Source organism: Giraffa tippelskirchi, chromosome 6 (genome assembly GCF_054371585.1).
Source record: "Giraffa tippelskirchi isolate mGirTip1 chromosome 6, T2T-mGirTip1v1.2.pri, whole genome shotgun sequence".
NCBI classification, from domain to species: Eukaryota; Metazoa; Chordata; class Mammalia; order Artiodactyla; family Giraffidae; genus Giraffa; species Giraffa tippelskirchi.
Window position 1 is genome coordinate 87,178,676 of NC_137280.1, and position 26,486 is coordinate 87,205,161.

General features: G+C 38.7%; 2 protein-coding genes and 1 non-coding gene across 3 annotated transcripts; 2 read left to right on the top strand and 1 right to left on the bottom strand.

The window, feature by feature from the left end:
• Positions 1-11,172: 11,172 nt before the first annotated feature.
• LOC145510816 (olfactory receptor-like protein OLF4) lies at positions 11,173-16,932 on the top strand. The gene is made up of 2 exons (XM_081503009.1): positions 11,173-12,131; positions 16,779-16,932. The coding sequence occupies exons 1-2, from the start codon at positions 11,173-11,175 to the stop codon at positions 16,930-16,932; spliced, it is 1,113 nt and encodes a 370-aa protein (XP_081359135.1).
• Positions 16,933-17,227: 295 nt separating this feature from the next.
• LOC145511829 (small nucleolar RNA SNORA52) lies at positions 17,228-17,362 on the bottom strand. Its single transcript, XR_014058204.1, has one exon. It is a non-coding gene; the product is annotated as a small nucleolar RNA SNORA52 (small nucleolar RNA).
• A 4,233-nt stretch (positions 17,363-21,595) lies between these two features.
• On the top strand, positions 21,596-22,579 carry LOC145510817 (olfactory receptor-like protein OLF4). The gene has a single exon (XM_081503011.1). It carries the CDS (start codon positions 21,596-21,598, stop codon positions 22,577-22,579), a length of 984 nt encoding a protein of 327 aa, XP_081359137.1.
• Positions 22,580-26,486: the final 3,907 nt, after the last annotated feature.

The window sequence follows — 26,486 nt, forward strand, 5'->3', positions numbered from 1 at the left end:
CATTCTGAAGGCTGTCTTTTCACCTTGCTTATAGTTTCCTTTGTTGTGCAAAAGCTTTTAATTTTAATTAGGTCCCATTTGTTTATTTTTACCCTTATTTCCAACATTCTGGGAGGTGGGTCATGGAGGATCCTGCTGTGATTTATGTCGGAGAGTGTTTTGCCTATGTTCTCCTCTAGGAGTTTTATAGTTTCTGGTCTTACGTTTAGATCTTTAATCCATTTTGAGTTTATTTTTGTGTATGGTGTTAGGAAGTGTTCTAGTTTCATTCTTTTACAAGTGGTTGACCAGTTTTCCCAGCACCACTTGTTAAAGAGATTGTCTTTTCTCCATTGTATATTCTTGCCTCCTTTGCCGAAGATAAGGTGTCCATATGTGCGTGGGTTTATCTCTGGGCTTTCTATTTTGTTCCATTGGTCTATATTTCTATCTTTGTGCCAGTACCATACTGTCTTGATGACTGTGGCTTTGTAGTAGAGCCTGAAGTCAGGCAGGTTGATTCCTCCAGTTCCATTCTTCTTTCTCAAGATTGCTTTGGCTATTCGAGGTTTCTTATATTTCCATACAAATTGTGAAATGATTTGTTCTAGTTCTGTGAAAAATACCATTGGTAGCTTGATAGGGATTGCATAGAATCTATAGATTGCTTTGGGTAGTATACTCATTTTCACTATATTAATTCTTCCAATCCATGAACACGGTATATTTCTCCATCTGTTTGTGTCCTCTTTGATTTCTTTCATCAGTGTTTTATAGTTTTCTATATATAATCTTTTGTTTCTTTAGGTAGATATATTCCTAAGTATTTTATTCTTTTTGTTGCAATGGTGAATGGTATTGTTTCCTTAATTTCTCTTTCTGTTTTCTCATTATTGGAGTATAGGAATGCAAGGGATTTCTGTGTGTTAATTTTATATCCTGCAACTTTACTATATTCATTGATTAACTCTAGTAAGTTTCTGGTAGAATCTTTAGGGTTTTCTATGTAGAGGATCATGTCATCTGCAAACAGTGAGAGTTTTATTTCTTCTTTTCCTATCTGTATTCCTTTTATTTCTTGTTCCGCTCTGATTGCTGTGGCCAAAACTTCCAAAACTTTGTTGAATAGTAGTGGTGAAAGTGGGCATCCTTGCCTTGTTCCTGACTTTAGGGGAAATGCTTTCAATTTTTCACCATTGAGGATAATGCTTGCTGTGGGTTTGTCATATATAGCTTTTATTATGTTGAGGTAGTTCCTTCTATTCCTGCTTTCTGGAGGGTTTTTATCATAAATGGATGTTGAATTTTGTCAAAAGCTTTTTCTGCATCTATTGAAATAATAATATGGTTTTTATCTTTCAATTTGTTAATGTGGTGTATTACATTGATTGATTTGCGGATGTTAAAGAAACCTTGCATTCCTGGGATAAAGTCCACTTGGTCATGATGTATGATCTTTTTAATATGATGTTGGATTCTGTTTGCTAGAATTTTATTAAGGATTTTTGCATCTATGTTCATCAGTGATATTGGCCTGTAGTTTTCTTTTTTTGTGGCATCTTTGTCTGTTTTTGGAATTAAGGTGATGGTGGCCTCATAGAATGAGTTTGGAAGTTTACCATCTTCTGCAATTTTCTGGAAGAGTTTGAGTAGGATAGGTGTTAGCTCTTCTCTAAATTTTTGGTAGAATTCCGCTGTGAAGCCGTCTGGTCCTGGGCTTTTGTTTGCTGGAAGATTTCTGATTACAGTTTCAATTTCCGTGCTTGTGATGGGTCTGTTAAGATCTTCTGTTTCTTCCTGGTTCAGTTTTGGAAAGTTATACTTTTCTAAGAATTTGTCCATTTCTTCCAAGTTGTCCATTTTATTGGCATATAGCTGTTGGTAGTAGTCTCTTATGATCCTTTGTATTTCTGTGGAGTCTGTTGTGATCTCTCCATTTTCATTTCTAATTTTGTTGATTTGATTCTTCTCCCTTTGTTTCTTGATGAGTCTGGCTAATGGCTTGTCAATTTTGTTTATCTTCTCGAAAAACCAGCTTTTAGTTTTGTTGATTTTTGCTATGGTCTCTTTTGTTTCTTTTGCATTTATTTCTGCCCTAATTTTTAAGATTTCTTTCCTTCTACTGACCCTGGGGTTCTTCAGTTGTTCTTTCTCTAGTTGCTTTAGGTGTAGAGTTAGGTTATTTATTTGATTTTTTTCTTGTTTCTTGAAGTACGCCTGTATTGCTATGAACCTTCCTCTTTGCATTGCTTTTACAGTGTCCCATAGGTTTTGGGTTGTTGTGTTTTCATTTTCATTCGTTTCTATGCATAATTTGATTTCTTTTTTGATTTCTTCTGTGATTTGTTGGTTATTCAGAAGCGTGTTGTTTAGCCTCCATATGTTGGAATTTTTAATAGTTTTTCTCCTGTAATTGAGGTCTAATCTTATTGCATTGTGGTCAGAGAAGATGGCTGGGATGATTTCAGTTTTTTGGAATTTACCAAGGCTAGATTTATGGCCCAGGATGTGATCTATCCTGGAGAAAGTTCCTTGTGCACTTGAGAGAAAGGTGAAATTGGTTGTTTTGGGGTGGAAAGTCCTGTAAATATCAATTAAATCTAATTTGTCTATTGTATCATTTAAAGTTTGTGTTTCCTTGTTAATTTTCTGTTTAGTTGATCTATCCATATGTGTGAGTGGAGTATTAAAGTCTCCCACTATTATTGTGTTATTGTTAATTACCCCTTTCATACTTGTTAGTATTTGCCTTATATATTGTGGTGCTCCTATGTTGGGTGCATATATATTTATAATTGTTACATCTTCTTCCTGGATTGACCCTTTGATCATTATGTAGCGTCCTTCTTTGTCCCTTTTCACAGCCTTTATTTTAAAGTCTATTTTATCTGAAATGAGTATTGCGACTCCTGCTTTCTCTTGGTCTCCGTTTGCATGAAATATGTTTTTCCATCCCTTCACTTTCAGTCTGTATGTGTCCCTAGTTTTGAGGTGGGTCTCTTGTAGACAGCATATATAGGGGTCTTGTTTTTGTATCCACTCAGCCAGCCTTTGTCTTTTGGTTGGGGCATTCAACCCATTTACATTTAAGGTAATTATTGATAAGTTTGGTCCCGTTGCCATTTGCTTTGTTGTTTTGAGTTTGTGCTGAAACATCCTTTCTGTGTTTCCTGTTTAGAGAAGATCCTTTAGCATTTGTTGGAGAGTTGGTTTGGTGGTGCTGAATTCCCTCAGCTCTTGCTTGTCTGTAAAGCTTTTGAGTTCTCCTTCATATCTGAATGAGATCCTTGCTGGGTACAGTAATCTGGGTTGTAGATTATTCTCTTTCATTACTTTAAGTATGTCCTGCCATTCCCTTCTAGCCTGAAGAGTTTCTATTGAAAGATGAGCTGTTATCCTTATGGGGATCCCCTTGTGTGTTATTTGTTGTTTTTCCCTTGCTGCTTTTAATATTTGTTCTTTGTGTTTGATCTTTGTTAATTTGATTAATATGTGTCTTGGGGTGTTTTGCCTTGGGTTTATCCTGTTTGGGACTCTCTGGGTTTCTTGGACTTCTGTGACTATTTCCTTCCTTATTTTAGGGAAATTTTCAACTATTATCTCCTCGAGTATTTTTTCATGGCCTTTCCTTTTATCTTCTTCTTCTGGGACTCCTATGATTCGAATGTTGGGGCGTTTCATATTGTCCCAGAGGTCCCTGAGGTTTTCCTCATTTCTTTTGATTCTTTTTTCTTTTTTCCTCTCTGCTTCATTTATTTCCACCATTCTATCTTCTACCTCACTTATCCTATCTTCTGCCTCCGTTATTCTACTGTTGGTTCCTTCCAGAGTGTTTTTTATCTCCTTTATTTCATTATTCATTATATATTGACTCCTTTTTATTTCTTCTAGGTCCTTGATAAACATTTCTTGTATCTTCTCAATCCTTGTCTCCAGGCTATTTATCTGTAACTCTATTTTGCTTTCAAGATTTTGGATCATTTTTATTATCATTATTCTAAATTCTTTTTCAGATAGATTCCCTATCTCCTCCTCTTTTGTTTGGTTTGGTGAGCATTTCTCATTTTCCTTTACTTGCTGAGTATTTCTCTGCCTTTTCATCTTGTTTAGATTGCTGTGTTAGGCGTGGCCTTTCTGTATTCTGGTAGTTTGAAGTTCCTCTTTATTGTGGAGGTTCCTCACTGTGGGTGGGGTTGGACAGGTGGCTTGTCAAGGTTTCCTGATTGGGGGAGCTTGTGTTGGTGTTCTGGTGGGTGGAGCTGGATTTCTTCTCTCTAGAGTGCAATGGAGTGTCCCGTATTGAGTTTTGAGATGTCTATGGATTTGGTGTGCCTCTGGGCAGCCTGTATATTGATGCTCAGGGCTATGTTCCTGGGTTGCTGGAGAATTTGCATGGTACGTTTTGCTCTGGAACTTATTGGCTCTTGGGTGGAGCTTGGTTTCAGTGTATATGTGGAGGCTATTGGATGATCTCTTATTAATTAATGTTTCCCCTGGCTTTCAGTCTTATTCTTGCGGTAGCCTCAAGACTTCTCCATCCATACAGCATCAATAATAAAACTTTTAGGTTAATGGTGAAAAGATTCTCCACAGTGAGGGATACCCAGCAAGGTTCACTGAGTTACATGGAAAGGTGAAGTGGGGGAGGGGGGGTTGAGGTGACCAGGAGGAGAAGAGGGGGACTCAAACGTGGAGAGAGCAGTCTAGCCAGTAAGCACTTCCCTCTGTGCTCTCCACAGTCTGGAACCCTCAGAGCGGTTCACAGAGATACATAGAGATGGGGAAGGAAGGTAATAGAGGTGAGCATGAGTAGAAAGGGAGGAATCAAGAGGGGACAGAGAGATCTGGGCAGTATTCTGTTCCCGAAGGGTTCTCCGGTACCCAGAACACCCTCAGAGATTCACAGAATTGGGTTGAGAAGAAAGAGCGTCAATAGGGGGAGAGAGTAATCAAGCCAGTAATCACACTCCTGAGTAAAAATGGGTACTAAAGATTGGGTTCTTAAATGTACAAAATTGAAATCAAATATGTAAAACAAAGATTAAAAATCTAGAGTAGAGGTTAGACTCTTATAAAACATACAATATAAAAAAAGAAAACAGTGTAAAAAGAAAAAAAACAGTAAAAAAAGAAACAGTAAAAAAAGTAAAACAGGAAAAAAACAGTAAAAAAAAGAAACCACAAAAAGTATAAGATATATGTATGCAGTTTGCTTTAAAAATAGGGTTTTTTTTTTCTGCAAGGTAATAGTGGGTTATTAAAATGAAAATTAAAGGTGTAATAGAGGACTTAAAGAAAAAAGAAAGAAAAAAAATTAAAAAAAAAATGATAATAGTAAAAATATATATCCCGGACTTTCTTTGGAGCTGTTGTGAGCAGTGAGTCTGTTCAGTTTCAGATAGATCCTTGTTCCTGCTTATACTTTTCAAGATCTATAGGCCCCTTTCAATGCAGTCAGTGTTAACTACAGGGATTTTAATCTGTTGGCCTGTCACTTCCAACGCGCTTCCCTCTGTATATTTGGCTTCTGTTTGGAGGTCTCTTCAGTATCTAATTTCCGCCCTGCCACAAAGGGGCGGAGGCGGTCTCTTTAGGTTTGCTTGTTCAGTCGTGCTGTGGGGAGGGAGGAACACTGCAAACCTATATCACTGGCGTGTGTGTGGAGAGCTCGCAGTGTCTCGGCCGCACTGGGTTCGCCCCCGCTCATGGCGTGTGTGCTTTCCCCGTCTACCCTTCTCAGGCTTCAGGTTACTCGGCTGGAGAGTGGGCCCTGAGATGCGTGCACTTCCCAGGTCTAAGCCGCTCAGGTTCAGGCTCCCGGTTACTCCACAAAGGCGCAGACTCGGTTGCACCCGCGGTTTGTGCCGTTTCCGGTCGGAGCAGCTCAGGCAGCCAGGAGTTTGGCGAGCGCACTCTCCCCCGTTGGGGCGGTGCGGCTTATCACCTCCCTTCTCCCCGCCTCGGTTTACGGGCGCGCCCGGCTCCTATGTGCTTTGTGTCTGTTCTGGGGAGCTGGTCTCTGGCTGCGACCCTCCCGGCGGCTGTCGACCCTCCGGGATCTCAGGCAGTCTTTGCTTAGAAACTGGGAGCCTGTTTGCAGTTTGGTAGGGGGTGCCCTCTCTGGAGCCGAGTTTGCCCCTTTCCGGCTCTGGCTGGCCCCGCCTGACCGCTGTGTCCGGCGGGGGATGGGGCGGTCCGCAGCCGGCTAGCTCTCCTCTGGTATCGCTCAGTCCTTTGTTCTGTGAGTGGGCTGGCAGTGCCTTAGAGTTGGGCTTTTCGCGGGATAGTTCTCTCTCTCTGGCTGTCCCAAAGTTTAGGTTACTATCTCACGTTAACTCCCTCAGATTGCCCTCAGGGCATTCGGGCCCAGTCCTTACTCTAAGCAGTGCCGCCCGCTCCTCTCTGTTCAGCCCCCACTTGCTGGTGGTGGATGTGAGCGTCTGGGGTTCTTTGCTGGGAGTTGCCTTTAGGCACGTAATATGTGGGTTTTATTTATTTTTTCTCCCAGTTATGTTGCCCTCCGAGATTTGAAATCTTCCCCCAAACCAGCCGGTGAGAGGGTTTCCTGGTGCTTGGAAATTTCTCCTCTTTTTCGACTCCCTCCCCGGGACGGGTCTCCATCCCTAACTCTTTTGTCTCTCTTTTTATCTTTTATAATTTCTCCTACCTGCTTTTGAAGATAATGCGCTGTCTTTCTGGATGCCTGATGTCCTCTGCCAGGGTTCAGAAGTAGTTTTGTGAAGTTTGCTCAGCGTTCAGATGTTCTTTCGCTAAATTTGTGGAGGAGAGAGTGGTCTCCCCGTTCTATTCCTCCGCCATCTTAGCCCCCTCCCAGAATGACATTTTCTAAAAGATAAATCATACAATCTCTAGGAGATGCTAAGATCTAAATATACCTCTTACAATTAACAAACACTTTCTAACAAGGAATAAAATAACCAGTCTTGTGCTGGAAGTATGAAATGTGTAATTGTTTCGGCAGTATTGTCATAAATCCAAGCAGTGTACTGCCCAAGGTTTTATATGAAAGTGACACTGTCAACCCACTTCTTAAAGATGGCAATAGTATTTTAGGGGCTGTGACCCACTACAGTCAGTGCTTGATTAGGGCCCTAATCAAGACAGAATACCAATCTTGGATTCTAGCTAAAAATGGATTCATGGTTGGGATAAGTTGTTTGGAACCTTAAGGGTTATTCCTCTGGGAAGACAGGACAGTTCATGTAAAGAGTAATAAATGTTGAATGCATCTGACTTGTAATATTGTCTCCCAGACATAGAAAATGAGCAGGAAAATTTTCCTATCTGTCCAGACCAGTGTCCCTCAGGGAAATCAGTTATTAGAGGTGGTGGAAACAGGAGAGAAACATGGTAATGAGCTGGGGAGCTGTAAATATCTCCTCTGTTGCACCCCTCAGCATGTGCATCCTCGGGCTGGACAGGACACGGTTGTTGTTTTTGGAGTCATAACTGATTTAGGGGACCGATGCTTGACTGCATCCCACTGTCTTGTCTGGGAACAGAGCTCCTATTTCCATCATAAACCATTCAAGAGGAATTTGGACATCTCTATTGAGACCTTCCTCTCAGAGACTTACCCAGATGAGTCAAGAACCAGATAAATACTGCAAAATAACAATCAGGAACATTCACCTGCGTTCACCTGAGAGCCAGTCCAGGCTAACCCAGAGGCAAGATCACTGAAGTTGTTTGTGTGCTTGATTAATAATATATTAATTTTTTTATTCCAAAAATAGAAGTGAAAATTGAACCAACAATGTAAGGTCAAGGTTGACTGTTAAAAGATGAACATGGAAGCCCAATGAGAAGAGGGAATAGGAGGTATAAAGTGCTTCCAGTAAAAGTAGAATCTAAGTTCAAGGATTTTGCAATTACCTGGAGTAGAGACAAAGGGTATTAGCTGTGGAGGGATGTACAGAGATGTTGTGGTCCTTTAATGGACCGGAACTTGAGGGTACAGAGTCGACCGATAAGAAAGTGAAAGAAGGAAGAAAAGAGGCTGAACCACATGAAGGGGACAGAAAGAGAGAGAGAGAGAGAAAGAAAGACACGGGAACCAGTACTCTGATGGAACAAAGGTGTTTATTTAACATATTGTGGGTATATATATACTCTCCTACAAGATAGCCCTTTTTAGCAGAGACAGGGATCAAAAATCTAACAAGTCATCCAGAAAGCCAGAGGCTAGAATCATTCTCAATAGAGGGGGTTGTAAAAGTTACTTTACATATCAGAAGGGAAGAGTTGTAAATGGCTGCTGTTCACTGTATGGAATTTCCATACGAATGAGATATATGAATTTCTATTATCCCCGAAAGCTGGCTTGCCAGCTCTCTGGCACCTGTATTCAGGTGCTGTTAAGGAACATAGAATTCATGCAAGGCTGAAAACAGCACACAGGAAGCCTCCTGTTAAATGTATCTTGACACAGAGATGCAAGGCCTTTTTTTTTTTTTTAATATAGAGCATATTTCACTATGATGAGAAGTAGCCAGACTAAGGAATGCCTCCACATATTTTCTTGAAACAGCAGTTCATGAGCTATACATATATTTCATAGTATTTCTTCTCTCAGTGTAGAAAATAAAAAACATTATTATGTGAAAAATGGTGTATTAATGAGCTTCATCTGTAGTTATTTCCTGTAAGAGTGAATACATTTGTAGATTAGCTAACCAATCGCTTTCTCTGTTGAAAATATAGAGACATAACTAATCAAGACCTTTCCTTTTTTTAATTTATTTTTTAAAAATTTATGTATTTATTTTAAATGGAGAATAGTTACTATATAATATTGCGATAGCTTTTGCAATACATTAACATGCATTGGCCATAGGTATACATGTGTCTCCCCAGCTGAAACCCCCTCAAACCTCCCTCCCCACCCCATCCCTCTAGGTGAATCCAGCATCTTTTATTCCTATTTTATATTTTATTCTTCCAAACAAAGAATTAAATTTTTTCATCAATCTTGCTGCTTGCCATTTACTTATTTTATGTATATATAAAACAATTTGTACGTAATGTCTGAGAGTTTATAAATTTTGTGTGGTAAAATCAGTGTCAATTCATCTTATTGCTTTTCATTTTTTTGCAATTCATCTCTATTACTTTTAAAAAAAGTTTAACTGAAGGAACAGAGTTGTCACTTAAATATTCTTTACTTGAAAATCCTTGCTTTAAATAGAAATGAAAATGTTCTTCTGTGTATTGGGTGCTAATAAATCATGCTTTTTATGCATTTCCAACTACCTTTCATATATCTTATCCCTTATTGTTTAATTTACTATATTTTGATCAGATCTATCTATGAAAGTTGCACAGATTCAGCCACTACTATTTGGAAGGCATTCTCCTTTACATTTAACTAAAGACAACTTTGTGTTCCATACCTGAATTTGAGTCCATACGTCCACATGAAAGAGGAAATTATAACTTAGGTATTGCTTCCTCCTCACATTATAAAAGACTTTCTGTCATATTCTTTCACTTCTAAATCTAAAATTGAATTAGTGACACACGTGATATCATTAAATTGTAATTATTGTATACCATTTCTTTGAGAAGTCACTTCTGGATTTTCCTTAAATTTTGTTTATTGAGATGTAATCAACATATGTTATATTAGTTTCAGGTTTATAACATAATGATTCAATATTTATATATATTGTGAAATGGTTACCAAAATGAGTCTAGTTAATACACGTCACCAAGTGTAGTTATAATTTTTGTCTTGATAGAAACTTTTAAGATTTACTCTATTAGCAACTTTCAAATATGCAATGCAGTATTATTAACTATAGTCACAATATTGTATATTATAGCCCCATGACTTATTTATCTTATAACTGAAAGTGTGTACCTTTGACTCCTTTCATCTAGTTTACCCACTCCCTGCTCCTGCCTCTGGCAGCCACAATCTGTTCTCTCTATCTATGAGCTTGGCTTTTGGTTTTGTTTTATCGATTCCACATATAAGCAAGATCTTACAGTGTTTGTTTGTCTCTGTCTGACTTATTTCACTTATCATAAAAGCCTGCATGGCAATGAAGACCCAGCAGAGCCAAAATAAATAAATAAATCAATAATTTAAAAAAAAATAAAGAAATAAAACAAAGCAAGTAGGATATAAATCTGCAATGTGCAGTATAGGAAGTATAACCAATATTTTGTAATAATTTTAAATGGAGTATAATCTATAAAAATATCAAACCACTATGTTGTACACCTGAAACTAATAAAACAGTTTAGATCAACTATACACCAGTTTTTAAGAAAAGAATGAAATCTTGCCATTAGCAACAACATGGTTGGAACTTGAAGCCATTATGCTAAGTGAGATAAGTCATATAAGCTTTTTAAAATATGGAGTTTCCTAAAGCGCTGAAGACACATGTGGACTTTATGACTTGAAGTTTCAGCAGTAACGCGGAGGCTACATAATTTTTCAGCCTTCTCTGACAATATCTCTCCTCACTAATCCTCCTGCTCATTTTCCCTCACCAGATTGGCTTCCTTTTATCAACTGGGTCATCTTAAACAAGCACTTTCCTCAGGGCCTGTGCACTGGCTGCTCCCTTGTAGGACACCCTTCCCCAAGTCTGTTCATGACACTCACTCTTCTTTGAAGTCTGTTCAAATAACATCCTGTTTGCAGTTCTTGTCTAAACATGCATAAAATAGTACTTCATTTTCACTCTTGCTTTTATGCCAGCTTTCTTTTTCTTTTATGGTCTCTTTTTAAGAGACCCATAAGCATAAGACATGCTATATATACATTTAAATTTCTATATAACTTTTTATTTGCTTATATTCTCTCTGCACAACCAGATTTTATGAGCTTTTGTTTTCCAACCACCCTAACTCCCTGCATAGATAGTACCTGGAATATTGTCACAATTCAATTTATATTCGTCAAATGCATGAAAGAATTTCTCATTAAAATTGTAACATACATAACATGCTGGGGGAAACTCTGACAGTGAGACAACTTTGCTAACTAGAGATGACACAGGAGGTTCCTACAAGTGCACAAAATCCATGAACAAAATGTTGAAAGCAATTATTGATGGCAAAATATAAATGGTAGTATTTCTACCACATGAATAATGATGCTCTTGTATGAAAATAAATCATGCTATTTCCCTCTTTTTCCATAGTCACCATCAACACATGGCAATAAGAAACCTAACAGGAGTTTCACAATTTCTTCTTCTGGGCATCTCAGAGGAATTAAAATTGCAGCACTTCATATTTGGGCTTTTCCTCTCCATGTACCTGATCACCGTGTTTGGAAACCTGCTCATCATCCTGGCTGTCAGCTCAGACCCCCACCTCCACACCCCCATGTACTTCTTCCTCTCCAGCCTGTCCTTTGTGGACATCTGTTTCACCTCTGCCACCATCCCAAAGATGCTGTGGAACATCCAGACACAGAGCAAAGTCATAACCTATGAAGGCTGCATCACCCAGATGTATTTTTTCACACTCTTTGCAGGACTTGACATCTTGCTCCTGACCGTGATGGCCTATGACCGCTTCATGGCCATCTGTCACCCCCTGCATTACATGGTCATCATGAACCCCCAGTTCTGTGGACTGTTGGTGCTGGTGTCCTGGGTCATCAGTGTCCTGCATGCCTTGTTAGAAAGCTTAAGTTTGTTGAGACTGTCATTTTGTACCTTCTTAGAAATCCCTCACTTTTTCTGTGAACTCAATCAGATGATCCAACTTGCCAGTTCTGATCCCTTTCTCAATAATGTGGTGATGTATTCTGGAGCTGTGTTGCTGGCCAGGGGTTCTCTCACGTGTATCCTTTACTCTTATTCTAGGATAGTTTCTTCCATAGGCAGAATCTCATCAGCTCAGGGGAAGTATAAAGCATTTTCCACCTGTGCATCTCACCTGTCAGTTGTCTCCTTATTTTATTGTACAGGTTTAGGGGTGTACTTCAGCTCTGCTGGTACCTACAGCTCACACTCAAGTGCAACAGCCTCGGTGATGTACACTGTGGTCACACCCATGCTGAACCCCTTCATCTATAGTCTCAGAAATAAAGACTTAAAGAAGAGTCTGAAAAAACTCTCTGGAAAGATAATCATAAAAGATCCTATTGGCATAGGTCTTAAGAAGTACTTAGTCACTCAGTCATGTCCAACTCTTTGTGACCCTTTAGACTGTAGCCCGCCAGGCTCTGTCCATAGGATTTCCCAGGCAAGAATACTGGAGTAGGTTGCCATGCCCTCCTCCAAGGGATCTTCCTAAACCAGGAATCGAACCCATATCTCCTATGGCTCCTGCATTGCGGGTGGATTCTTTACTCCCTCAGCCATCAGGGAAGCCCAATAGATCTCAATTCTCCTGGCTTATAACCCAATCTCTTGAGAATAGAGAATCAACAGGAAAAATTTCTTTCTGTCCAGACCAAGTTCCATAGGGAACCCAAGTGCTTACAGGCTGTTGTAAAATGAGAAATGTACATAATGAGCAGACAGAGAGAGCTGTAAATATCTCCTCTGCTGTGGTCCCTGAGCTTGTACAACCTGGGTGTGGATGAGACACAGTTGTTGCTTTTGGAGTCCTAAGTCTGGCTCAAGTTTCGATACTTGAACCCTTCCTGCTGTCTCGTCTGCACACAGAGCTTCAGTCTCCATCATCAACCATCCGGGAAGGGATTCAGACTTCCGCCTAGAGAACTACCTCTCAGAGTTCCCATGCTGGTGAGTCCAAGAGCCCAAAATACACTGCAGGAACAGGTCATAGAGAGTGAATATCATGAATATTTATCTGAGGACACCTGAAAAATAATTCAGTCTATCCCAGAGTCCAAAGAACACTGTGGTGGTTTGCCTGTTTGTTTGAAATACCGAAATATTATTTAGATGCTAAAAAGAGAACTCAGTAAGGCAATGCTCAGTAACAACGATTAAATGACAGGAAAGAAAGCCCAATTACAAAAGAGAAGAGAGACATAAAGGGCTTCCAGGAGAAGTATAATAGAACATATATCCAAGTATCTTACTAATTCACTGGGAGAAAGAGGTAAGGTGTTAACCAGAGGGATATAAAATGAAGTGAAGGCATTTTTTTCTAACTTTCAATATAGGGCATATTTGACTATATTTCCTTATTGTTGAGAAAGGACACACCAAAGAAGGCCTGCAAACACATCCTTACAACAGCACTTGCAAGAGACATGTATTTCACAGCATTTTCTATGGGAAAAAGAAGGAAGGAAAATAATTAATTTGCATAAAGGGAAATACTAATGAACTTGAATTATTCCATTACTTGTGATGCTTGAATATGTAAGTGGATTTGATAACTATTTACTTTCTGTATCTCAAATTACCTTTGTGACTCCTTTCCTTGGTAGAATAGAATTGGAGAATTTTTGTTCTTGTTTATAATTATGAACAAACAATTATAAACAAACAGTTGGAGGTTCCCACCAACCCCTCATACTGGCTCTTTGTCATTTTGTTCTTTATTTATGTATAGATGTATTTGAGGGGAATTGTGAATATATATGAATTTGGTGTGGTCAATTTTCTCAATTAATCATATTGTATATTCTCCATTGCCTTCTATTTTTTTTGTTTATGGCGTATAGTTGCTTTACATGTTGTGTTAGTTTCTGTAGTGCTATGATGTGAATCAGCTGTATGTACACATACATCCCCTCCCTCTTGGACCTCCCTCCCATCCCCCATCCCATCTATCTAGGTCATCACAGGTCGCTGAGCTGAGCTCCCTGTGTACACAGTAGGTTCCCACTAGCTATCTGTTTTACACAGGGCAGTGCACCTGCGTCAATCCCAGCCTCCCAATTCAGCCCCTTTCTCCCCTCCAGTTGTGTCCATACGTCTTTCCCCGACGTCTGTGTCTCTATTCCTGGCCAACAAATGGGTTCCTCTATACCATTTTTCTAGATTCCACTTACATGCATTACTATATATTTGTTTTTATTTTTTAAATTATTTTTCTGAAAGAAATTGAGCTGTCACTTTAATATTCTCCACTGCCAATCATTGTTTTAGACATAAATGAAGTTGACAGTTCTGTATCCTTCGTGCTAATAAACCACTGTTTACAGTTTTTCCAACATGCATTTACATCTCTGCTATTTCTAACTGCTCCTTTATTTATTTATTTCTGGCCACTCTACACAGCATATGGGATCTTAGTTCCCTGACCAGGGATGGAACTTGTGCCCCCTGCAGTGGAAGTGCCGATTCTTAACCATTGGACCACCAGGGAAATCCCTAATTGCTCCTTTTGATTAGACCTATATTTAAAAGTTGCTTCACATCAAGCCATCATTTGGAAGGCATTCTTCTTTATCATTTGACTAACGATCACTATACTTTTTTTAAAAATTGAAACTGAAAGTCACTCAGTCATGCCAGACTCTTTGTGACCCCATGGACTCCTCTGTCCATGGAACTCTGCAGGCAAGAATACTGGGGTGGGTTTCCATTCCCTTCTCCAGGAGATCTGTCTGGCACACGAGTTGAACCAGGTCTCCTGCATTTGTAGGCAGATTCTTTACTGTCTGAGCTACCAGGGTACACTGAAATCCACAACTATTCATATAAGGTGAAATTATAACTTAAATATTGCTTTCTCCCTACATTTTAAAAGTCATTCTGTTTCATTCTTTTTTTCCAAGTCGTTGGCAGCTTAACTTTATATTAATGATCCACGTTGATTTTGTTAAATTGTTACTATTTCACATTTATTTATTTATTTATTTCTCTCTCTCTTTTTTTAATTAGTTTATTTTCTATTTTTTAACTTTACAACATTGTATTTGTTCTGCCATACATTGACATGAATCCACCATGGGTATACATGCTTTCCCCCCCAGAACATAGGTTTTCATTTCATTTTGTTACATACAGTTGTTTTGAAACTACTTTACTTAACCTAGTTTTGTTCAAGTTAATATTTTTTTTGCCATAAATTCTTAGATTATTTTAAAACTTCTCTTTCTGTATTATGCACACATATATACTCATACAATTCCTAAAAGCTCAATCGATTTTCTTCCTTTTGTCCCATTTTCCTTCTCACTCAATATTTCCTCACTATATACACTCTCAGCACGAATGATGATGACATAATGATGACAGTGATGGCTCACTGCTCTCATGGCAAATGCCATTTCATGCACCATTTCATCCTGTGCCTGTGCTACTCTAATTGTGCCATTCCTAATCTTTATCATTAAACTACTGCTATACAAATGCTGGAAAAATATGTTGAGATAGTTATGTTCAAACTGTCGTTCTAACCAAGTATCCCCAGGGCACTTTGAGCAATGTCCAGACGTTTATGACTGTCACATGGGAAGGGATCCACAGAGGTCAGGGAGGCTCTAAACACCTACAACGCACAGGACAGACCCCACCACAATGAACTGGACCTGAATGTCAATTGTGCCAACACGGAAGAATCCTCAGTTAAAGAATATCTGTATTTTCTATTTTTCCTTTCAGAAATAGAGACAAAGATATAGAGAACACCTTTATGGTTACCAAAGGAGGGATGTGGGGGTGGAATGGATTGGGAGGTTGGGATTGACATATATACACCGCTATGTATAAAATACATAGCTAATGAGAAATTATTGTACAGCACAGGGAACTCTACTCGGTGCTCTGTGGTGACCTAAATGGGAAGCAAATCCAAAAACAGAGGGGAGATATATATATATATATATATATATATATATAAATAACTGATTCACTTTGCTGTATAGTAGAAACTGACATAGCATTATGAAACAATTATACTGCAATATTTTTTTTTAAAAAAAGTTAGAGATAAGCAGAAAATGAGTAAGCAGAGGGCAAAGAGGCTCAAAACACATGGTGGGAGAGGAAGCTTTGATCAATTGTTGCCATGAAGAGAAGATAGATACAGGAAATTTCTATCACATGTTTAATGACTTAGTTATTTAAAGGAAGGGCTTCCCAGGTGTCTCAGCAGTAAAGAATCTGCATCAGTGCAGGAGATGTGGGGTTCCATCCCTCGGTTGGGAAGATCCCATGCAGTAGGAAACAACTCACTTCAGTATTCTTGCCTGGAAAATCCTATGGACAGAGGAACCTGGTGGGCTGCAGTCCATGGGGTCACAAAAGAGTCAGGCATGACTGAGCAATTAAACAACAACAAATGTTAAAGGCAGTGAAAGCAAAAAAGTCAAGAATGTTGAGCTTGGAAACAGTGAGTTTTAGATCTTCAGCTTCTGGAAATACAACCCACTATGATATTTATTTCCCTGTTCCTGATCCAGTGTTAAATTTTCCTATTTCAGTGCATTTGTTTATGAGACTTCTTTTGCCTAGCATTGATTTAGACTAGCTCAGTTTCTTGTTACATGCTTCTTGAGCATTGTTTGTGTCCATCATAGTGCTTATTTTAACTGCAATATGACGTTTATTTCTGTAAGTCTTTTACAAATGTATTTTTTTCTTGACTGAATTGTATTATCCTTGAATTGGGTTAAAATATTCAGTGACTAGCTTATTGTATAGTCTAGAGCAGGTATTCAGTAAGTATTTATTTAATAAATGGATTAATGGACAATACATACATCTTTTCTTATTCCCATAAAATTTTGTTTTTACTAATTTTTTGAAAATTAACACCCTTTGTTTTTCTTTTGCCACACAGCATGTGGGTCTTTGTTCCCTGACCAGGGACTGAACCCATGATCCCTGCATTGGAAGCATTGAGTCTTTTTTTTTTTTTTTTTTTTTTTACATAAAAAGGATTTTATTTGCAGGGCGGCTGGACTCTAGTCAAACAAGCCAAAGCCCATGTCATCATCTGACTCCTCCGACTCTTCCTTCTTCTCCTCTGCCGCGGCTGGAGCAGAGCCCGCAGCAGGTGCTGCAGATCCTGGGGCAGCAGAGACGGCCATAGCCCCACCAGCGGGTACACTGGCCAGCTTGCCGATACCTGGGAGGTAAGCTGGACACATGTGCTTACGATCAGGCAGATAAAATCCACTGTGAGCTCACAGACTCGGCTGCCTTTGACCTGTCATGGACCCACGGACAAAAACAGCTCCCCCAAAGCTCAATTTCCACATAAGTCCAGCTCCAGCCTGATCTCACAGGGCAGGGGCCTGTGGTCCGTCCTAGACCCCACATAAGAGTGGTGAGGCTTGTTTACAGAAGCCCCAAGAGCACGGGCGCCCCCTGCCGCCCTGCCCGGGGGTTGTCTAGAAGCGCCCATGGCATGAGTCCATGGAAACCCTGCTCACTCCTCTGGGGAAGGCTTCCAGGGTGCTCTGGTCCACAAGCGAAGCCTGGCAGGTCACAGGCTGACCGGCAGGGATTAGAATGGACCGGAAAGCATTGAGTCTTAACTACCAGACTGCTAGGGTAGTCCCCAAAATTTAACATCTTGTTTGTACTGTCCACTTTGGATATATTCTTGACTATGGTAATTGTTAAAGATATTTGTCAGCCTGAAAGCATTTAACCTCCTAATGGGAAAAAATATTACTCATTATTAAAATAAAAATTGATTTAAAGGGAAAAAAGAATATCTGTAGTTTGACTGTTAATAGCTATCTTCAGATTGTTTCCCTAAAAATTTGTAATACCTCACATTTCTGCCATAAAAATCAGAGACTGGTTCTTCACTACTACTAGCACATTTGGGGGTAATTATTCTTACCCCAAAATGTGAAAGGTCTTTAAGTTTTTCCCAGGACAATGGTATGATAAAGATTTTTTGCTGTTCTCTCAAACTATATACTGAGTTCAAGCAAAGATTTTTATGCTTGGTCATGATTTTGATTTGCCTAGTATTATTATTATGTACCCACATGTTATATATCCATTTTTCTATAGATATTGATCTTTCAAATAATTTTTACAAAAGGTTGTTTTTGAACTGACTTTAAGTACATACTTTTGGTCATAAATAAAAAAAAATTTTTTTCTCTAGTTAAAAATGTCTATTGTCTTACTTCTGAGTATCTTGACTTATTTGTCATGGTTTCGCCCACCCAAAGACTTTATATGTAAATTGCAAGATGTTTATCTATGAAGTGTCTGTTACTCTTACACTGAGGTCATAATCTTTCTAATTTTTTGTAAGATATTTTACGGTGGGAAACTACAGACTTGGCAAAATAAATAGACATTTGTGCTTAATTTCATCAACAATTCACTTCTTCTGAATAAAATGAAATACAACCTTACCACACATTAAATGTACATAAGTAGAGACCTAAGTCCTAAAGAGTCAGATACAACTGAGCGACTGAACTGAAGTCCTAATGTATTCAACAAATAACTGAGAATGTGCTATATACAAGAACATTCTAGGAAGATTATGTTTTATGTTATTTTACATCTAGGTCATTGTCAATTTAATTAGTCCACTTTTATATCATGAGTCAGAATGTCGCTCAGTTGTGTAGACTCTTTGCGACCCATGGGCCATACATACCGATCATGGCATTCTCCAGGCCAGGATACTTATGTGGGTAGCCGTTCCTTTCTCCAGGGAATCTTCCCAACTCAGTAATCAAACCCAGGTCTCCTGCATTGCAGGCGGATTCTTTACCAGCTGAACCACAAGGAAAACCCATAAGTTATTGCTAACGATTAGTTTTCAATGCTCCATTCAATTTTATTTGCTAAACTTGTCTTGAAACCATATTATTTAACCTGGTTTCATTCTCCTTCTCCTTTTCCCAACTTTTCATTTTTTCTAAATTCATTTTTGTACAAGTGCATATATATTTAGTTAAAATACAAACTTGAACATAACAGGTGAAGTCTTTGTCTGCTTGGACCTTGTGTTCATTGAGAAGATGAGTACAATGAAAGAGATGTATGAATATCGCAATGTCTCAGATAACTAATATGAAGAATGTTACTCAGAGAGAAGGTTGGAATCATCATGACATGTATATTTTATGTGTATGGACTGTGGAGGTCACTGATGGTTGGGTAAACTAGGACCAAAGTGTGCAAGAATTAACATAAAAATGATGAAAATCCAAGAATAGCAAAGAGAAGGGGCCACATAACGAAAAGAGAGAAAGAGGATTGCCTCGTCTACTATCAGACCACATAAAAACAATTAAACAAAAAAATATAAAATAGGCACAGGAAAAACAAGTTTTGCTGCTTCATCTAAAGATGTGCTTTCCAGGTAGCGCTAGTGGTAAAGAACCTGCCTGCCAATGCTGGAGATATGAGTTGTGGGTTTGATCCCTGGAGGAGGAAATGGCAACCCACTCCAGTATTCTTGTCTGGAGAATCGCATGGACAGAGGAGCCTAGCGGGCTACAGTCCATGGGTTTGCAAAGAGTCAGACATGACTAAAGCGACTTAGCATAGGATAGCACATTAAAAGTGGTCAACATTCATTTTACATTATGTACTGTACTTTATAAACATCCTTTTACAAAGTGTTGGGGTTTTTTGCCTTTGCTCGTTTTTATCTTGAGTGGTATAATCTGCAAGCGTTTTAAAGCATAAAGACATCACTACTTTATCTTTTGGGTAAGTGTATTCTTTTTTATTGTTTTTCCTGGGCATCAAGGGAGTATAATAGCACATGAAATGTCACCAGAACCAATGAAGGTTTTCTTTACCACAGTTTGTCAGGGACCTTCATTTGAGCTAATTAGATCTTTCTTTTCTCTTATGTCCAGTTCCTCTCTCTCTCGATGTATACATACATCATTTTTCAGTTTTATTTATTTTTGCCTGTGCTGGGTCTTCACTGATGTGTGGGCTTTTCTCTAGTTGGGATGAGCAAGGGCCACTTTCTAGTTGCAGTGTGCGGGCTGCTCGTTGTGGTGGTTTCTGTTTGGGGGAGCACGGGCTCTAGGGCACTCTGGCTCAGTAGTTGTGATGCATGGGCTTAGTTATCTGGTGGCATATGGAATTTTCCTGGATCAGGGATCGAACCAGTGACCCCTGCATTGACAGCCAGATTCTTAACCACTGGACCACGAAGGAAGTCCACATGTATATATATATCTTAAAATTCAGGCTTTGAGAAAGAAAGTTATATATATATATATATATATATGTATGTATATATATACACACACACACACACACACACACATATGCAAACATATAGCATCACAGACTCAATGGACATGAATGCGAGCAAACTCCAGGAGAGAGTGAAGGACAGGGAAGCCTGATGTGCTGCAGTCCATGGAAAGAAGAAGACATGACTTATTGGCTGAACAACAACATGAGTTTATGTAATAAATTTTCAACATAAGTTTAATACAAAGCATAAAATGGCTATACCAAAACAGAGCTCCAAGTTTATTAGTACTGTGCTCTGTCATTTCAGTCATGTCTAACACTTTGCAACCCAATGGACTGTAGCCCACCAGGCCCCTCTGTCCATGGGATTCTCCAGGCAAGAATACTGGAGTTGCCATTCCCTTCTGCAGAGAATCTTCCCGACCCAGGGATTGAACTTGCGTCTCTTGTGTCCCCTGCATTGCAAGCAGATTCTTTACCCACTGAGCTATCTGGGAATGTTGGCAAACTTACAAACTGGAATATCTGAATGCCATTTCTAAATAATTTGCCATGCTCATCTTGAGTTATATCAACATCTAACTTAATGAAAGTAGTTAGGGGTGAAAAAGACATGGTAGTTACACAGCCTAGGAAGGAAGGTTCTACTGTGTGTGTATGTTTTCATGCCTTGTGAAGTGTGTGAAGTCCTCCAAGCAGGAGTTCTGAGCACATCCATTCCAAGGCGAATCTTATAACAGAGTTCTAAACTCAACTGACAGAAAGGATTCATTAGTACTTACAAGCCAACTTTGCAACAATCTCCTAAAGTTCTAAAGATACATAATGTAGATAAGGGACTCCTTGACATTTGATGTTTCAGGAGCAGTGGAGAGGCCACCTTGCTCCTCAGCATCCTATGACATCGTCTCTCCTCACTCTCCCTCCTGCCCATTACCTTTCCCATACTGAACATCTTAAAGAAGTACCTCTCTTTGCACTGCTGTTCTCCCTGCCTGGCACACATTTCATCTGATATGTTCATGGAAATGTCAACTTGTTTTTCAAGTTTTCAAGTCTTAGCATGAACATCCATAAAAAATAACACCCCCTCTTTATTCATTCTCTTATACCTGCTTTCATTTTCTTCATAGCACCTGTCATGATCTGAGAAGCTATACATACCTTTTTTTTTTTTTTTAATTCTCTGGATTTTTCTCTGTAGATGGATTGTAAGAGCTTTTATTTTTCAGCACCCTATACTCATTGCCTAGACAGCACCTGAAACATTGTTGGCCCACAATTTAAATGTCCTGAAAAAATGAAAGAATTTCTCCTTAAATAAGAGAAATACATGGCTTGCCAGGGAAAATGCTGAAAGTCGAACAAGCTTGCTAATTAAAGATGACATAAGAAATTCCACCAAGGGGACTTAATTCATGAACAAATTTTTGAAATTAATATTTTGATAGGCAATTATAAATGGCAGCCCTTCACCAACGTGAGTGATATCTGATTGTGTAAAAATCAGCCATGCTGTTTTCCCCTTTCCTCATAGCTACCTTCAGCACATGGTACCAAGGAACCTAACACATGTTTCAGAATTTCTTCTTCTGGGATTTTCAGAGGAACCAGAACTGCAGCCCCTCATATTTGGGCTTTTCCTCTCCATGTACCTGGTCACTGTGTTTGGAAACCTGCTCATCATCCTGATCATCAGCTCAGACCCCCACCTCCACACCCCCATGTACTTCTTCCTCTCCAACCTGTCCTTGGTAGACATCTGTATCACCTCCACCATCATCCCAAAGATGCTGTGGAACATCCAGACACAGAGCCAAGTTATAACCTATGAAGGCTGCATGATTCAGATGTATTTTTTCATGCTGTTTGCAGGGTTGGATGACTTCCTCCTGACTGTGATGGCTTATGACCGCTTTGTGGCCATCTGCCACCCCCTGCACTACGCACTCATCATAAACCCACAACACTGCGGAATTCTGGTTTTGGTTAGCTGGATCATTAGTGTCCTACATTCCTTGTTAGAAACCTTAATGGTACTGATGCTGTCCTTCTGCAGAGAGGTGAAAATCCCTCACTGTTTCTGTGAACTCAAACAGTTGATTCAACTTGCATGTTCCAAAAACTTTCTTAATGAACTGGTGATGAATTTTGCAGCTGGGATTCTGGGTGGTGTTCCCCTTGCTGGTATCCTTTATACTTACTGTAAGATAGCTTCCTCAATATGTAGAATCTCATCAGCTCAGGGGAAGTATAAAGCATTTTCCACCTGTGCATCTCACCTCTCAGTTGTCTCCTTATTTTACTCTACATGCTTAGGAGTGTATCTTAGCTCTGCTTCTCCCCACAGCCCACACTCAAGTGCAACAGCCTCGGTGATGTACACTGTGGTCACACCCATGCTGAACCCCTTCATCTACAGTCTTAGGAACAGAGACATTAAGAGAGCTCTGAGAGCATTCTTTCAAATATCAGCTATAAAAAAAGGTAATTCACCTGGGCTGAAGAAAGGCCTGAGAATCATAAATTGCTAATCTTTGATCAGATTCTGTGATCAGGCTGTGGAAGTTGAACTTGCTCTTTCAATTTATTTCCTGAAATTTTTCTTTTTTAACTTCAGCTTCTCCATACCATTTATATAACTCAGTTAAGGCTTGTGATATCTCTCATAATTCAAATATTTTTTCATTTTATGGTTTTCCCAGTTTCTCAGATTTATTCTCAGCCTTGGATCTGGATAATTTAGGAATTAATCATTTTTTCATATAACTAGATGAATTTCTTAAAACTGCATGCATACTAAGTCATTTCAGTCAAGTCCAACTCTTTGCGACCCTATGGACTAATAGCCTGCCAGAGGGATTCTCCAGGCAAGAATACTGGAGTAGATTGCTGTGCCTTCCTCCACGGGATCTTCCCAACCCAGGGATCTAACCTGCATCTCTTATGTCTACCCTGCAGATTCTTTACCACTAGCGCCGCCTGGAAAATCCTTCTTAAAATAATTTATTCTCATGAATCGAGCTTGCACTGGTCATCTATTTTACATATGGTAATATACGTGTTTCAATGGGGAGGGAGGTGGGAGGGGGTTCAGGATGGGGGCACATATTGCCCCTGTGGCTGATTCATGTCAATGTATGGCAAAAACCATCACAATTTTGTAAAGTAATTATCCTCCAACTAAAATTAATTAATTTAAAAATATGTTTATTCTCAAATAAAACATATAGCATCAATGACTTTTTTTTGTTTGTATAAAGAATAGTCATGAATTGTAGTTCTGCTATGAAAAAAAACTACTCTAAGTATTCATTTCTGTTCATGTATTTGTAAAGATTAAAATCTCAGACCACAGATTTGAATTTTTTTGTATCATTTCTTTGTATATAACTACCTTAAATCTTTTTCCTGATATTCTAGACTTTTAAAATTTAGTGTCATTTGTAATGTGCAATTTAATTTTTTTCTCTTTATTAAGTTCCTATTATCTTATTCGCCTCAGTGTCTTCAATACCTACCATGTGTGTGCATGCGTGCTTAGTTGCTTCATTTGTGTCTGACTCTTTGTGACTCTATGGACTGTAGCCTGCCATGCTCCTCTGAATTTTCCAGGCAAGAATACTAGAGTGGGTTGCCATGCCTTCCTCCAGGGGATCTTGCTGACCCAAGAATCGAGCCTGTGTCTCCTGGGTCTCTGGCATTGCAAGCAGATTCTTTACCCACTGAACCACCTGGGAAGCCCCATACCTACGATAGTCAGTGGCAAAAATCAATGATCAAATGCATGTATCCATGTGGTGTGCCCAAGGCAATGAACTTTTTGAAATTTTTTCTTGATTTTGAAATCTGAAGTAGAGTTGATTCACAATGTCTTATTTATTTCAGGTGCATAACACACTGATTCAGTATTTTTACAGATTGTATTTCACTAAAAGTTAATAAAAGATAATGTCTATAATTGCCTGGGCTACACAATATATCCTTGTTGCTTGACTATAAGTAGTTTTGCTCTCTTTTTCCCATACTGCTAATTTGTTCATACCGCATTCTCTTTCCAATCTGGTAACTTTTAGTTTGTGTTCTGTATCTGTGCGTATGTTTCTGTTTTGCATATACTCTCATTGTATTATTTTTAAGATTCCATATGACCATTTACCATATATCATAAGTTATATCATACACTATTTTTTCTCTCTCTGACTTATTTCACTAAACATAATAATAGCTAGGTCCAGCCACATGGCTTCAAATGGCAGAATTTCATTCTTTTTAATGTCTGCATAACATTTCATTATTCATACATATTAATGTTTATTTATTTGTGGCACACATTCTTTATATACTTGTCTATTGAGGGACATTTGAGTTGCTTCCATATTTTGGCTATTGTAAATAGTGCTGCAATGAATATTAGGGTGCATGCATCTTTTCAAATTTGTGCTTTTATATTCTGGGGGGATATATTCCCAAGAGTAGTTTCCAGGTTCATATAATAGTTCTATTTTTAGGTCATTGAGAAACCTCCCTACTGTTTTCCATAGTGAATGAGTGAGTGAGTGAGTGAAGGCTGTTCAGTCATCTCTGACTCTTTGCAACCCCATGGAGTATACAGTCCATGGAATTCTCCAGGCCAGAATACTGGAGTAGGTAGCTTTTCCTTTCTCCAGGGAATCTTCCCAACCCAGCAATCGAACCCAGGTCTCCCACATTGCAGGCAGATTCTTTACCAGCTGAGCCACAAGGGAAGCCCAAGAATACTGAAGTGGGCAGCCTATCCCTTCTGCAGCAGATCTTCCCAACTCAGGAATTAAACCAGGGTCTCCTGCATTGCAGGCGGTTTCTTTACCAACTGAGCTATGAGGGAAGCCCATTTTCCTTAGTGGCTGTATCAATTTGCAATCCCAACTGTATCAATGGACAGATGGTCCAAATAGAAAATCAATAAGGCAATAGTTGTCTTAGACAACATCAGTCACTTAAATAAACCAGCTGAATAATAGGTAACACAAATTTGAATAAATATTTGATATAAAGAATGTGACCTCTCCTTTCTGGAGAGGATATATGTATACCTATGGCCCATTCATGGTGATGTATGGCAGAGGCCATCACAATATTGTGAAATACGATACAGCAAAATCTTAAAATGTACTTTATATTGCTGGGCAAAATATTGTTTTACATGTTATACCCCAACTCCTTAAATTATGGAAAATCAATATTCAAGTGAGAGGAGGTTTATATGTTGGAGTGAAGGAGTCAATGGTCTGTTTTCTGTGCTTTTATTAGATTATCTTCTGCTTCTGGTTGAAAACTTAGAGTGCTGCCTATATATGAATTCTTCTGCTGCCCTAAAGAAATATCATCCTATTTTCTAAGTTAGTCATAATACTAACTTAAGAGAAATGCATGTACATTACAAATAAGAATCATTTTATTTCCTCTCTATGATAAAGAATCTCTTCAGTCTTTATAATAAAAGGGTGACTCACAAGAACAATTGAATTCCTGTCTAGTCCTGTGTTTCAGGGTCATAAGTTTTTCTCCACAAACATTCATTTTCTTTCAAACTCCTCTGGTTACCTGGAAGGGAACTTTAATGGAGTTACATTTTAATAATGTGATCTAAATTAAACTTGAATAACAAAACAGTCATTAATGTTGTCTTGATAGCAAATCAAATGTCAAAAGTAAGAAACATCAAGTTATTTTAGTTGTCTTCACTTCTGCCCATCTGGGTTGTTGTTTCAGTAAGCTCTTGTTGCATAACAAGCCATTCTTTTTTAAAAAAATATTTTATTGAGGTATAGTTGATTTACAATGTTGTGTCAATTCTGCTATACAGCAAAGTGATTCAGTTATACACATATATGCTTTATTTTTATATCCTTTTTCATTATGCTTTATCACAGGATATTGAATATAGTTCATGTGCTATACAGTAGGACCTTGCTGTTTATTCATGCTAAATATAATGACTTGTATCTGTTAATCCCAATCTTTCAATCCACCCCCCCTACACTCCCTCTCTCTTGGCAACTACAAGTCTGTTCTCTATGTCTGTGAGTCTGTTTCTGTCTCAGACATAAGGACATTTATGTACATTTGTGCCATATTTTAGGTTCCACATATAAGTGATATCATATGGTGTTCACAACAAGCCATTATGAAAGCAAACAATTTGACATGTATTGCTACCATGAAATTGTATGGTGATCTTTTTCTCTGGTGCAAATAAAAATTGTTTACCTCGAAATTTTCTTGTGTCTGAGGGAGACCTGTATTGCCAAATATTTCTATCTTAGTTCAGTTTTAGTATATCTCATAGATTAAAGCATTTGATATTTTTATTTTCATTTGTCTTCAGGTGATTCTCTATTTCTCCTGTGATATTTATATTGACCTAATAGTTGTTCAGTAGCATGTATTTCAGTTTTC